Source organism: Schistocerca cancellata, chromosome 8 (assembly GCF_023864275.1).
Source record: "Schistocerca cancellata isolate TAMUIC-IGC-003103 chromosome 8, iqSchCanc2.1, whole genome shotgun sequence".
Classification (NCBI taxonomy): Eukaryota; Metazoa; Arthropoda; class Insecta; order Orthoptera; family Acrididae; genus Schistocerca; species Schistocerca cancellata.
Window position 1 is genome coordinate 379,830,373 of NC_064633.1, and position 14,887 is coordinate 379,845,259.

General features: G+C 41.2%; 1 protein-coding gene across 1 annotated transcript in view; it reads left to right on the forward strand.

Moving 5' to 3' along the window:
• Positions 1-304: 304 nt before the first annotated feature.
• The window catches only part of LOC126095588 (uncharacterized), a 33,926-nt gene continuing 19,343 nt past the window's right edge, over positions 305-14,887 (forward strand). Inside the window, exons 1-3 of the mRNA XM_049910362.1 lie at positions 305-1,234; positions 9,825-9,911; positions 10,035-10,080. Of these exons, the coding sequence (XP_049766319.1) occupies positions 305-1,234; positions 9,825-9,911; positions 10,035-10,080 (1,063 nt within the window). The remainder of the gene's footprint in view (positions 1,235-9,824; positions 9,912-10,034; positions 10,081-14,887) is intronic.

Below are 14,887 nucleotides of genomic sequence, written 5' to 3' on the forward strand. Positions count from 1 at the left end.
TAGATGTAAGAGAGGACCTCATGTTCTAAATACTCATAGGTAAAATGAGAGTATTAGAGTAAATCTGTTGATATTAATGAACTTTACTACACACAAGTCAGTTGTTTCTGCTGCATTAATTTAATATAATTGTAAACAGTATCTCGTTGTTTGTAGACAGTTAAACAACTTTTGTACTGAAATCCTCCTGTGATATTCTTATCCATCTTCTGAAATTTGAAATTGGTATTTGGTCTTAAGAACATATAACTTTTGTTCCAGAAATCATTGCGTCGTCCCTGAGGTAGCAACGGGTCCGTCCACAATGGGGAGCACATCTCAACAGTACTGTCTACGTTGGAACAACCATCGAGCAAATTTGCTGGCTGTTTTTGATGATCTCCTCCGCAGTGAAGCTTTCACAGATGTTACTCTAGCATGTGAGGGTGGAACTTCAGTCAAATGCCACAAAATGGTGTTGGCTGCGTGTTCTACCTACTTTCAATCCTTGTTTTCTGAAGTGCCGTGCCAGCACCCAGTCGTAGTGCTCAAGGACGTCAAGTATGGTGAGATGAAGGCGATACTCGAGTACATGTACCGAGGTGAAGTGAATGTTGCACAAGATCACTTGGCTGCCTTGCTAAAAGTAGCTGAGGCACTCAAGGTCAAGGGTCTCGTCGAAGAAAATGGCCCTCTTGCTGGACGACATGGCCACGTACATGGCCACAGCCACGATCGTCGTCCTGATGATGTGGGGCCCGCTCACTCCCCACCTGGTACCACGACACCTGCGGCGGCTCCACACAGCAGTGTTTCTCCGACAAACCCTACGGGGGCAACTTCAGGAGCGACTGCAGGCTTCGATCGCTCCGGACCTTACAATCTGTATGGTAAATCCCCAGTCGGAGAACGAACTGGTGCCGGAGGAGGTGGGGGACGCTTGTCACTGCCAGTGTGGGCAGTTCCGGGTCTGCCCTTGCCTCACCATCCGGCACCGATTCCCCCACCGAGTCACCCACATGCAGCAGCAGCTGGTGTTCTTGGAGGCTGCTACGATGCGGCTTCAGACATGTCTCCACTGAAACGCAAGAAACTCCAGAGCCTCTTGCTGAGTCGAGACACACCCATACTTCGCACTGTGCTCGGACAGGGACAGGGCCAGGCTGACTCTTCCCAGCAGCCAATGTCTCTCGTATGTCAACCTGACAGCCATGAACGCGTGAATTCCAATGGATCAGATATTGATACTGACAGGGTTTGTCTGCATTTGTCTCTTATTCTTAGGCGTAATAAGACTTGTGTACTGCCTTCTCAGAAATATGTTTAATGTTATAATACTTAAAATAATGCAGTGTTTGTTCATAATATTTATTTCAAATGTTATCTAAACATACACAAAACCGTATGGAAACACAGGAAGCAGTAATGATAGAGTGTTTCAGAATTCATCCTCTTGATGGAGGGAAAACCTGTAGAGAGGAGCAGCTCTGTAAACTGTGAAAGTTAGCATTTTAAAGGTCCAAGAAGCAAATAAAACTTCTTAAAATTCGTCTTTATTGCCCCTGTAAGAATTATTTATTTTTAAAATCCATTACTGCAGTTAAGTGAATAATTGTGAAAATTTTATGATTTGACCTGTGCTAAAATACGATGTTTGGGCATGAGATGTGTGTCGGCAAAGTTTCTTCCAAAACTCCTCAATTTTGATCAGAAGAACCAGCACATGAATATCATTCAGGAGCTCTTGAATGATGTCAAGGATGATCCTGATTTGCTCAAAAGGGTCTTAACTGGCGACAAAACATGGGTTTACGCTTATGACATTGAAACCAAAGCCCTTTAATCCCAATGGAAGCATCCCAGAGTGCCAAGACGAAAAAAGCACGCCAAGTTCAATCAAACGTCAAAATTTTGCTCACTGTTTTTTCAATTACTGTGGTGTAGTGCATCATGAATTTTTGCCTCAGGGTCGTATGGTCAATAAGGAGCGTTCCTTTTGATATTTGCTAAAGACCAAAATTACAATAGCAAAGTTTAAAATAAACTATTTTAACAATCAAGATCTATTAAATAATTTTTAAAAAGTTATCAAACAAGTGCAGTGTCGCAAAGCCAAGTAACAATGAGGAGGAGAAAAAAAAAGCTGGTAAAAAAAAATCAAGACAGATGGGCATGCATACATATTAACGTGTGCCTAGTTGTCATGCCTAGATGCACACACACACATGAGTGTCATGTAATTAAATTGAATAATTGACATATCCTACAATTGTTTCATCCATCAAATGCAGATCACTGAGTAAAAACAATGACAACTAAGTGTAGGCTTTTAAATAGTGAGTCATCTTAGCTCCAGGTTTCATGATAAGTAGGATGAAAATGTATGAAGTAGAGAATGTAGACAAAAATGAGCAATGTCTACATCATGGAACGGTCAAGTGAACCCTGTGCCAGTTGTTAATTTCAGCAAGATAATTCTAAAGACTTCTCTCCATAATGGCATCACACACTTTTTTTTAGTCTAAGAAAGGACTTCGCCATATGGGCATAGTCTTTCCTTTTTGAAAATATAATTTTTTGTGAATTTTATTAACTTACCGAGTAATGCCTCTTTCAGTTTGCAGGGCTGATAGATTTTCATGTGACAGTGAATTTCTTATTCTGCATCATTTTTATTGTTACTTTGTGATTGGCAAAAGTAGATATTACACATATGAGGTGTCTTCAAAAAGTAAGGTGACTTATGTTTTATGAAAAATGTTTATTTATTCATCAATACTCATGTTTTCTTCTCAGATACAATAAACTTGTGCCAATGCTTCTTCCAATCCCAGAAGCATTTCTCATAAGCAATTTCTGGTACTGCCTTGAGTACTTCCAGTGGTGCATTTTTCATTGAAAAATCTTTGTGCTTTCATAGGTCTGTTCAGTTTTGGGAACAGGAAAAAGTCACAGGGGGCAAACTCTAGTGGATATGGTGGCTGAGGCATGATTTGTCGTGTTGTTTTTGACCAAAAAATCTCTCACAAGTAACGATGAATGAGCAGGTGTATTGCCGTGATGCAAAAGCCATGAATTGTTTTTCCACAATTCTGGACGAATTTTGTATATTGCTTCTCACAAACAGAACATAACGTCAAGATAATACTCCTTATTGACCATACAACCCCGAGGCAAATATTCATGATGCACTATGCCACAGTAATTGAAAAAAAAAAAAAACAGTGAGCAAAATTTTGACGTTTGATTAAACTTGGCATGCTTTTTTCGTCTTGGCTCTCGGGGATGCTTCCATTGGGATTAAAGGGTTTTGGTTTCAATGTCATAAGTGTAAACCCATGTTTTGTCACCAGTTAAGACCCTTTTGAGCAAATCAGGATCATCCTTGACATCATTCAAGAGCTCCTGAATGATGTTGATGTGCTGGGGTGTCCAGAGCAAGGTTCGTCATTGGCCTCTTGTTGGTCATCTTGGAAGAGCTTGTAAGTGTTTTAGAGCTCTTGATTCCAATATTCACACAAAGTTTGATGTTTATTCTTTGCTCCATTTTTTATGATAATCAAAAGTCACACACTAAAATACATCTAACATTTCTATCTGTCAAAAACAAACAAAGTATGATGTACACTTGAAACTGTGAATATATGTTCGGACAGGTCTACCAAAAAAAAAAAAAAAAAAAAAAAAAAAAAAAAAATCAATAATCAAATGTACATTGCCCGCACAATTTGAAAAGTCATCTTACTTTTTGAACAACCCTCATACATCCAATGAGCTTGGGTTCTATGCTTCTCCAGGAAACAAATGTTTAACAAACTGTTGCTGTGAAGTGTGCCATTGATTCATTTACGCATAGTGTGCTGAAAATCCTACTGTGAAGGAGAGCTTTCAGTGATATGGACAGAGCCTAATGAACAGGAACATGGAGTTACTGTAGGCTGCTTCTGTAATGTATACTATCAAACAATTACAACTAACACTAATCCACTCAAATTTTTAACTATTGGAAGAATTTCTAGATTAGTTTTCTTATTCTGTAAATCAAGATATTACATTTACTAATAGGAAAGTAGCCACTCTGAATAAAGCAATTGCTCTTCTTTTACTTGTTTACTTCTTCATATGAAGCATTTTTGTAACTTTACTAATCTCGGAGAACATTACCAGCAGTCCATTTACTTGAAGACTTAAAATTGTTTATTATGAGCATCAGTGATAACTGTAATTTACATCTGCAAGTCCAGGTGTTCTGAGAAATTATAGGAGTGGCCCTTAAGGTCTGTTTTATTTCATTTTTGAATATATGTAGATTTACAGTCTCCTGCTGTGTGTTTGCCAGCAACCTGTCAGAGACTAGACCATACCATGAAATTCCGATCTGAAACCTAGACAGGACACTGTGTCTAGAGGTTTATACAGCATGTGTCGAAAGTACACAATACTGGTAGCAAAGTAGTCTCAGTAAACTTAGGTCCATAATGAACAATTTGTGACTTTGTTGGTATCAGCCACAATTGACTTGATTCTGTGTAAACATAATCCCGTTGAGGAAAATGGAACAATGCTGTACAACATCAAGAAATGTTATTAGAGATACTTTGATAGAAGTACAGGTGTTTTGAATGAACTCGACAACAATTACATGACTGTACTCATAGTTAAAGGAGGTGCTCAAATTGTCATCCTTTTACTTGGATGCAGGCCTATACCTATCAATACAGTGAGTTTCAAATCCTTTTAAACATGCCTGTATCATTTTAAAGTTCCTGACAAGCATTGACAAATCTCTGCTCTATTTCTTCAACTGTGTTAACTGGATGGCATACACTACACCTTTAATGTGGCCCAAAACATAGATATCATTGGGGTTCAGATCAGGTGATCTTGGAGGGCATGCCCAATCTATCTTTGGCCATACTGACATGTTAGATGTCATCTCACTATAGCAGCAAAATGTGCTGGTACTCCATCATGTATGTACCACATCCTCTGTCATTGCTCTGAGGGAACACCCTCAAACTGTCCTATAAGATGATGCCACAGAAACAGTGAGTAATTCTTGACTTTGAGTTTGTTTGGTAGCATTTACAGCCCAAGATGATGATCACATACAATGAGAGAAGTCACGGATAGGAAGACTCATGCACAGCATGTGGGTTGGAGCACAGATGACTTCAAATATGAGAGTTGTGGTAATCAAACACAGCACCATGAGTGAACCCTGCTTAACATGTATATAGAATGATGTTAACAAAGTAGGGTTGCCTACAGCTTGTTGCTGCGTATGCTGACGGAACGTACACAGTACTTATTGGAGGTGGTACAAGTACATTGCACAGCAATGTGGTATTCTCCAAACACTCTTGTGGCTAATTCCAGGAATTTGTGTGGCAAGTTGACTGTTTCCAGCACTACATCTTCAAGCACAGATGTAATTAGTGCACCCCTCCTGCTCCTGCAGCACGTGCAAAGCTCTCACTTTCTCGGAGGCATTGGTGCACTCTTGTAAATGTTCAACTCTTGGAATCCTTTGGAATCATGAAGCCACAATTATTTCACAAACAGGTTACGTGTGAATCTTTGTTTACTGAGACTTCCTTATTTGTATTGTCATGTACTTTAAACTGTATGTGTGTATGCCATTAGTTATGATGTACCCTGTATATAAAGGATGAACCAAAATTCGTGCACTCAGATACCAAGTGTGATTCTTTGAATACTAACAGTACACAAATGACACTAACAAAATGTTGCCCTGTGCATATTTTTTTTGTAGAAACTGAATATCAAAGAAAGGCAACTTGAGAATACTGTAGTCACAAGTACAAGTGTTGTCATTCAATACTGAGTACCTGTTCTGCCCAGTTAGTGTGCTGGGTACATTTTTGCATTACAATTCTTGAATTCAAGGGTTTGTTTCAAATTCTAGCCTTAATTTTTTTTTATTTTCTGATCTTAGACTACAGGGTATGGTATTTGGCTTCTTGAATGTTGTACAGCAGGTTTCAACAAAACACTTGTAATTGTTTAATATTAATACAGAAATAAGAGATCAATTGTTTCTATTATTCCTCTTTTAAAGACATATTATGTCTTTAAATGTTTGCCGTGTTCCCTTCCATGCAAAAGAGTCCTTCAATCTTCAGTACATTGTTGGGATTGCTTTCCTTCTCTTCAGTTGTACCCCTTCCCTCAGAGCAAAAGAAACCAACTCCACACCTCTTCTGTTAGTCTACTCTGCTCCTTTTTTCCTTGGTAGTTTTCCTGCAACCATGCTAATCACACTGTGGCATTGTCTTGAGTCCATGCTCACCACTACGATAAGTAATTTATTTTTAACTTATCATTACTCTTTATTGATATTTCTGACATGTGATTGTTATGTTCAATTTTGAAAAAAAATAATAATAACAATTGTGAGATACATATTGCTTAAGAAACATTGGTCAAAATTAAAAAAAAATAAAAATATTAAACTCAACACACTACACTAACTGGGCAGCACGGTCCATACTATTGTTAAAGATATTTGTCATACATGTGATTGCCAGATTAGCATTCTTTGGTATCCATTTTCTACTGAAAATATACACAGAGTGAAATTTGGTTATAGACTTTTTTTTTACTGTTAGTACACAAGGAATCACACTGTACCATCTGAGTGCACAAATTTTGATTCACCCTGTATATAGTATATACAGTAAATAGCATTTATACACACATCAAAAAAGATTTTGCATCATCTTAGTTCCGAGAGTTCTGGAACCTGTATAAAAAATTGGAATAGAGATCAACATAAACATCATTTCCATCCTTTTTATTGCTCATGAAAACCACACATTGCATGTTGTACCACCACACAGCGAGACCTTCAGAGGTGGAGGTCCAGATTGTTGTACACACCAGTAGTCTAATACCCAGTAGCAAGCCATTTTACATTGATGCATACCTGTATTCATCATGGCATACTATCCATCAAGGCATTGTTGGTCCAGATTGTCCCACTCCACAATGGCAATTCAGCATAGAGCCCTCAGAGTGGTTGGTGGGTCACGCCGTCCATAAACAGCCCTTTTCAATCTATCCTATGCATGTCCGATAGGGTTCACATCTGGAGAACATGCTGACCACTCTAGTCGAGTGATATCATTATCCTGAAGGAAGTCATTCACAAGATGTGCACAATGGAGGCATGAATTGTCATCCATGAAGACGAATGCCCCACCACTATGCTGCCAATAGGGTTGCACTATCAGTTGTAGGATGGCATTCACGTGTCGTACAGCCATTACGGCGCCTTCCGTGACCATCAGCGGTGTATGTTGGTCCCACATAATGCCACTCCAAAGCAGCTGGGAACCTCCACCTTGCTGCACTCGCTGAACAGTGTGTCTAAGGTGTTCAGCCTGACCGGGTTGCCGCCAAACACATCTCTGACAACTGTCTGGTTGAAGGCATATGCGACACTCATCAGTGAAGAGAGCATGATGCCAATCCTGAGTGGTCCAGTCAGCGTTTTGTTGGGCCCATCTGTACTGCGCTGCATGCTGTCATGGTTGCAAAGATGGACCTCGCCATGGACGTCGGGACTGAAGTTGCACATCATGCAGCCTATTGTGCACAGTTTGAGTTGTAACATGATGCCCTGTGACTGCATGAAAAGCATTATTCAACATGGTGGCATTTGCTGTCAAGGTTCCTCCAAGCCATAATACACTCCTGGAAATTGAAATAAGAACACCGTGAATTCATTGTCCCAGGAAGGGTAAACTTTATTGACACATTCCTGGGGTCAGATACATCACATGATCACACTGACAGAACCACAGGCACATAGACACAGGCAACAGAGCATGCACAATGTCGGCACTAGTACAGTGTATATCCACCTTTCGCAGCAATGCAGGCTGCTATTCTCCCATGGAGACGATCGTAGAGATGCTGGATGTAGTCCTGTGGAACGGCTTGCCATGCCATTTCCACCTGGCGCCTCAGTTGGACCAGCGTTCGTGCTGGATGTGCAGACCGCGTGAGACGACGCTTCATCCAGTCCCAAACATACTCAATGGGGGGCAGATCCGGAGATCTTGCTGGCCAGGGTAGTTGACTTACACCTTCTAGAGCACGTTGGGTGGCACGGGATACATGCGGACGTGCATTGTCCTGTTGGAACAGCAAGTTCCCTTGCCGGTCTAGGAATGGTAGAACGATGGGTTCGATGACGGTTTGGATGTACCGTGCACTATTCAGTGTCCCCTCGACGATCACCAGTGGTGTACGGCCAGTGTAGGAGATCGCTCCCCACACCATGATGCCGGGTGTTGGCCCTGTGTGCCTCGGTCGTATGCAGTCCTGATTGTGGCGCTCACCTGCACGACGCCAAACACGCATACGACCATCAGTGGCACCAAGGCAGAAGCGACTCTCATCGCTGAAGACGACACGTCTCCATTCGTCCCTCCATTCACGCCTGTCGCGACACCACTGGAGGCGGGCTGCACGATGTTGGGGCGTGAGCGGAAGACGGCCTAACGGTGTGCGGGACCGTAGCCCAGCTTCATGGAGACGGTTGCGAATGGTCCTCGCCGATACCCCAGGAGCAACAGTGTCCCTAATTTGCTGGGAAGTGGCGGGGCGGTCCCCTACGGCACTGCGTAGGATCCTACGGTCTTGGCGTGCATCCATGCGTCGCTGCGGTCCGGTCCCAGGTCGACGGGCACGTGCACCTTCCGCCGACCACTGGCGACAACATCGATGTACTATGGAGACCTCACGCCCCAGGTGTTGAGCAATTCGGCGGTACGTCCACCCGGCCTCCCGCATGCCCACTATACGCCCTTGCTCAAAGTCCGTCAACTGCACATACGGTTCACGTCCACACTGTCGCGGCATTCTACCAGTGTTAAAGACTGCGATGGAGCTCCGTATGCCACGGCAAACTGGCTGACACTGACGGCGGCGGTGCACAAATGCTGCGCAGCTAGCGCCATTCGACGGCCAACAGCGCGGTTCCTGGTGTGTCCGCTGTGCCGTGCGTATGATCATTGCTTGTACAGCCCTCTCGCAGTGTCCGGAGCAAGTATGGTGGGTCTGACACACCGGTGTCAATGTGTTTTTTTTTTCCATTTCTAGGAGTGTATATAGGTAGCAGTCATCCACTGCAGTAGTACAGTGGTGACCCATGGCTGGCCTGAGCAAGGCATGTCATCGACAGTTCCTGTGTCTCTGTATCTCCACCATGTCCGAATAACATTGTTTTGGTTCACTGTGAGATGCTGGGACACTTCCCTTGTTGAGAGCCCTTCCTGGCACGAAGTAACAATGCGGACACGATCGAACCGTGGTATTGACTGTCTAGGCATGGTTGAATTACAGACCACCTGAGCTGTGTATCTGCTTCCTATCTACTTCCTAGTGGAATGACTGGAACTGATCGGTTGTCGGACCCCCTCCTTCTAATAGGTGCTGTTCATGCAAGGTTGTTTACATCTTTGGGCGGGGTTAGTGACATCTCTGAACTGTCAAAGGGACTGTGTCTGCGATACAATATCCACAGTCAACATCTGTCTTCCCGAGTTCTGGGAACCAGGGTGATACAAAACTTTTTTTTTATGTATAAACAGTCAAGGCATAATTTTAAGGACATTTTATTATATGATATATTGATTCATGTGTGTATTAAGTGTAATGACGAGAAAGGAAAGCTAATCTGTTGATAATTAGTCTTAGACCTATAGTTATTAATAAGGATCTTATATAATGAGCAGCTGTTTTAATTATAAAATGATTCCATCCTCAATTTAGACTGTGAAATAGAAAATTAAATATGCAGTTTTCTATTTCAGCAAATTGTGAAGGCAGAACAGTCCGTTGAAGAGGAAAGGTCACCTTATACTGATATATCTAACATGGATGAAGATATCAGTGAGAAGGTATGTGTATTTCTAGCTTCTCCACCCATTTATAGTTCTTATGTTAGTAAAAATACTGATTTTTTGTGACTGTATTGTGATAAATAATTATATATATACATACATTTTTTTTTTTTTTTACAGAACAATAAAATGATGCTTTCGCAGACTTTCCCTAATGACATGAGAGGTAAGTTGAATGGACACAGTCTGTTGTAAAGTAATATTAATCCATTAATGCTCATCTATTAATGTTCTTACCTTTTGTGATTTGAATTAGTGGGAGATACCTGTGAACAGCAGTCTTTTAAGTATGTGTAGTTCCAGTTTCAGATTTTTCCTTTTTCTGTGCACATCAGCCAGATATGACTTTGATTTAGTGTTTCACCACATTTAGCCATCCATAGCTGCTTCCTCTTTGTGGCTCAGAACCACTGACTTTGTTCTAGGATAAGTATCTGGGATTTTTATTTTAACTAAGTCTCCAAGAAAAAAAAACTTTCTGTCTCTTCACAGTCATTGTAATTTACCAATTTGTGACAAATATTTTGAGTTTCATGTTTGAAATGAAACAAGCAAATATGCCGCCTCTACAACAGAATTCTACTGAATGATCAACATTTCTGAGTAAAATCAATAGCTAAGAGACCAAGGTTTTTCATTAATCAGGATTGTCACAAGTTCTAGAAATCAGGGAATGTCAAAAGTGTCAGGGAAAAAAAAAAAAAAAAAAAAAAAAAAAAAAAAAAAAAAAAAAAAAAACCACTGGAAACATCTCATTTTTGTCTCAGTAGAAGAAATGATTTGTTTACAGAGAAGTCATGCATCGTTCCTGGCTGGGTGCAGCTGTGTACATGCACTGTTTCCCTACTTCCTCATTCTTACTGCTTCTCCCCTTCCTACCATTCCCTTTAGCTTGCAGTCAGTGCTGTTACCACTTCTTGCTGCTAGACTAGCAGTTGACAATGAGAGGAAGGGAGGCGTGAGGAGTGGTTTTGTCTGGATCTGATTCTCAGAGACTGTTGATGCATTGGCTGGAGATCATGGTCATGTGTGCATGAGTTCTGTCTGAGTTATTTTGTGAAAGTTTGTGTGCTCTTGTTTTCTGACAAAAGCTATGGCTGAAAATTTAGTTGTGAGAGTGTGATTGCCTTTTCTTTGTGCCTGTCTGTGGCTGAGCAATCATCTTCACAAGAAGTCATTAATACGAGGGGGGACCCAAAAATAACCGGAATTTCTTTCTGGAAAGAATATACTTTATTGCTTTCAAATACAACCTTAATGTCCTTTGAAGTATTCTCCATTAGCATTAATACACTTGTGCAAACATTCATTCCAGTGTTCGAAGCACCTTTTTAATTTGTCCTCATTGATACCTGCTAGCACATTCATGACATTGCATTTTACGTCTTCCACATCTGCAAAACGCTTCCCTCTCAAGTCTCTTTTCATCCTCGGGAATAGGAAGAAGTCCGAGAGTGCTAAATCTGGTGAATAGGGAGCATGGGTTAAGGTAGTCATCTTCGTTGAGGCCAAAAACTGGCGAATGCTGAGAGCTGTGTGCGCGGGAGCGTTGTCGTGATGCGGGAACCACATGCTAGAATCCCACAAAGCCGGACGTTTTCGCGACAAACTTCTGCAAAGCTGTTTCATAACCTCCAAATAGAATTTTTGGCTTACTGTCTCGTTTTCAGAGACAAATTCAGAGTGTACGATCCCTTTGATGTCAAAAAAACAGATCAACATCGTTTTCGCATTTGATTTCACTTGTCGAGCTTTTTTTGGTCGAGGTGACTTCCATTGTGATGACTGTTGTTTACTTTCTGTATCGTACCCATAGCACCATGACTGTAATGATTTTGTTGAAAAAATGTGGATCATCTTTGAGCACGTCCTTCATTTCGAGACAGGCTTGAACGCGACGATCCCTTTGATCTCCGGTAAGAAGCTTCGACACGAATTTTTCTGCCACTCTTCGCATCCCCATATCGATGGTCAAGATGCACTGAATTGAGCTCCAGGACAACGTGGACAAGTTCTCGAGTTGATCGATTGTCCTGCGTTGATCTTCACTGATGAGATCACGGATTTTGTCGATGTTGTCTTCGCTTCGAGCAGTTGAATGTTGACAGGAACGGGGCTGATCTTCAACCATCATTTCTCCCTTTTTAAACTGAGAAAACCATTTGTACACTTGCGTTTTACTAAGAGCATAGTCTTTGTAGGCTGTCTGAATCATCGCAACAGTTTCTGCTGTGTTCTTGCTGAGCAAGAAACAAAACTTCACTGCCACACGTTGTTTGTGTTTACTCATGTCGCGTCTGCACTGTACGCACACTCAAAGAACTGCTGCACTGTTGGGTGACGCCACGTGGCAGAATGACTCAGCAGAGCTCGTACTACAACCCTCTGCTGGCGCAACCTGCTACTAGAAGTACACGATGTGCAGCATTACTATTCCGGTTACTTTTGGGTCCCCCCTCGTATTGATTCTGAGAGTAGTCGCAAAAGTTATCTGTTGCATGGATTGATCACCACAGTCAAATTTCATCAACATGGTTTCTGCAACATGTGAATAGATGGCCACAATAGTGGACCCTCAGTGATGGGCCAAAACCGCCGGCCATTTTTGTGGGTATCTCTGACAGATTGGGCCTGCCGATCTGAAGCTCATTGTTTCCCATTGCTGTGCCTTTCAGATCTAGTTTCACCGAGCTGCCCAAAGGCTGGCTCTGTTTGTGTGTGGCATAATGCAGCAGATTTTTATGGTTTATCCATGGACCCAGGACTGCACGCTCCTCAGCTGGCCAGAGGCCAGTGGGTGATGTATTTCAGAAATTGCAACTCTCTCTCCACAAGTACATTGTACAGCGCAGTGTTTTAGACATTTTATTTATTCTAGTATGTTTTGGCACTTTGAAGATAGGTCATATATTAGAAAGTATGGGCGATAAGAAGAAAAAACTTGTGGCAGCCATTGGCTGTTTGTACACTATGTACTCACATATTTCTCGAAAGAAAAATCACACAATACCTGTAGAATGAAATGATCATGTGGCATTGATGGCTGGGAGGCCACATCCAGGGAAGTTCGGGTGTTGAGTTGCAAGTCCTCATTCAGGTGATATTACTTTGGGTGACCTGTGAGTTGGTGATCATGAAGTGATGATGAGGACAACAGAACACTCAATCCACGAGCAGAGAAAATCTTCAACCTGGCTGGGATTTGAACCTGCACCCTCTGCGTGGTAGGCAAACATGTTACCACTCAGCTAAGCAACCTGACACACAATACCTCTAAAATAATAGACATAATATATTGGATAATACCTGACAATAACGAACATAGTAGAATCAACATTTTATTGGTGGACACCTATAGTGTTTGTTTACACAACTTTTCCCTGCCTTATACACTTATTTCAAGAGGCCTATTTTTTCCTGAGGTTTTTTTGAGATCAGTGAAGGTGTTTTAAACCTGTCTTGCAACTCCAGTGAAATGCACATTTTTGTCACCAAATGTGTTTAGTTTTAGTGAAATAAAATAACATCAGTAGTTTGGCTTGCTTTCTCCACCTAAAAACAGTTCATTACAAAAGATGTTGATGTTAGTACTTGAGATTTTTGCTCACATGTTTAGAAATACAGAAGTTACATTTTTGTGAAGTCTGTATTCACCCTTGAAATCTCAAAATCTGTCAGGGAAAAATGTTAAAACTTGTATGGAAATTAGGGAATTTCACTTATGGAAACTTGTGGCAACCATGTTAATGTTTTGTATTACTTTACAGAATTTAACTCATATGCTCTTGGATGCATTGATTGAGTATGTTCTTCTTATGCCAAAAGCAAGTGCATTAAGATGAGGGTTCTTTTTACGAGTCCAGCAGGTCTGAACTTCTAAATGTATTTGCCATCAAGCATATGTTTCTAAAATTTTCCTGAGTTATTGATTTGTCATAGATTAGGATATGCATAATGAAATGTAGACAGTGTACAAATATACAGGGTGATGATGATACAAATTTCAGGGGTGATGGAGAAAGTAAATGTATCAGTTTGTGGTATGGGACCCTGGTCTGGAGGCAATAGAGTCAAAAGTTGTAAGTGGAAGTAGTTCTGATACCTCTGCCAGAGGAATAAATGTTCTGGTGGTGTTGTTGCTAAGATTGGATGATGGGCAACTTTCAGAGGTGGCTGTATGGACCAAAACAAGAAAAAATGTCTAGTAAGCATGCGCTCAAAAATGCTTACCGCAAGAACTATGATCTTTTTCATCTTTGATGCTGTGAAACATATCGCTTTTACTACAAGCTCTTTGGTTCCCATATTTTTGGAGGATATAGTGTGGAACAAAACAAGGAAAAAAGTCCAGGCTGTAAAATGCATATCTTAAAGAGTTATGGGCAGGCCTCAGTAGAAGAGATGTGTTTTACATTTTTGACAAAGGCCTTGATGGCCGAAAGCTTCTATTGTTACAGTCTTTTTGTTGTGCCTATCTGCAACTCAGCATCTCTGCTGTATGCTGAGTGGCAACTTTTCTTTTCATACTGTTGTTACATTTCTGCTTAACTTGGTTGTTTCCGGACCAGCATTCCTTACCTTTATGAATTAGAGCAATGTTCTTCATGCCTCTTCAGAGTGGCTCACTCCGAGCCGCCATCCTGCTATTGCCAAGGAGTAAAAGGGTCCGATGATGATCCTATAAGAGATTGAAATCAATCACAGAATGAAATAAGTAACTTATATGCAGTCAAGACTGCTTTTATTGATATAGCAATACATTTCCCCTTCTACATCATCCCTGAAAATTTGTAACATCATCACCTGGATGTAAGTGAATTTACTTTCAACTATCAAGGCAGTGTAACAGTGAGGCAAATTGTCTGGAGAAACTGGAATTCTTGGAGAAACTACTGTTACGAAGATAGGGGACCACAAAACATTCTGGGAATTCTGAAAGACTCAGTGGGGATTTCAGAAGACGGTAGACTGAA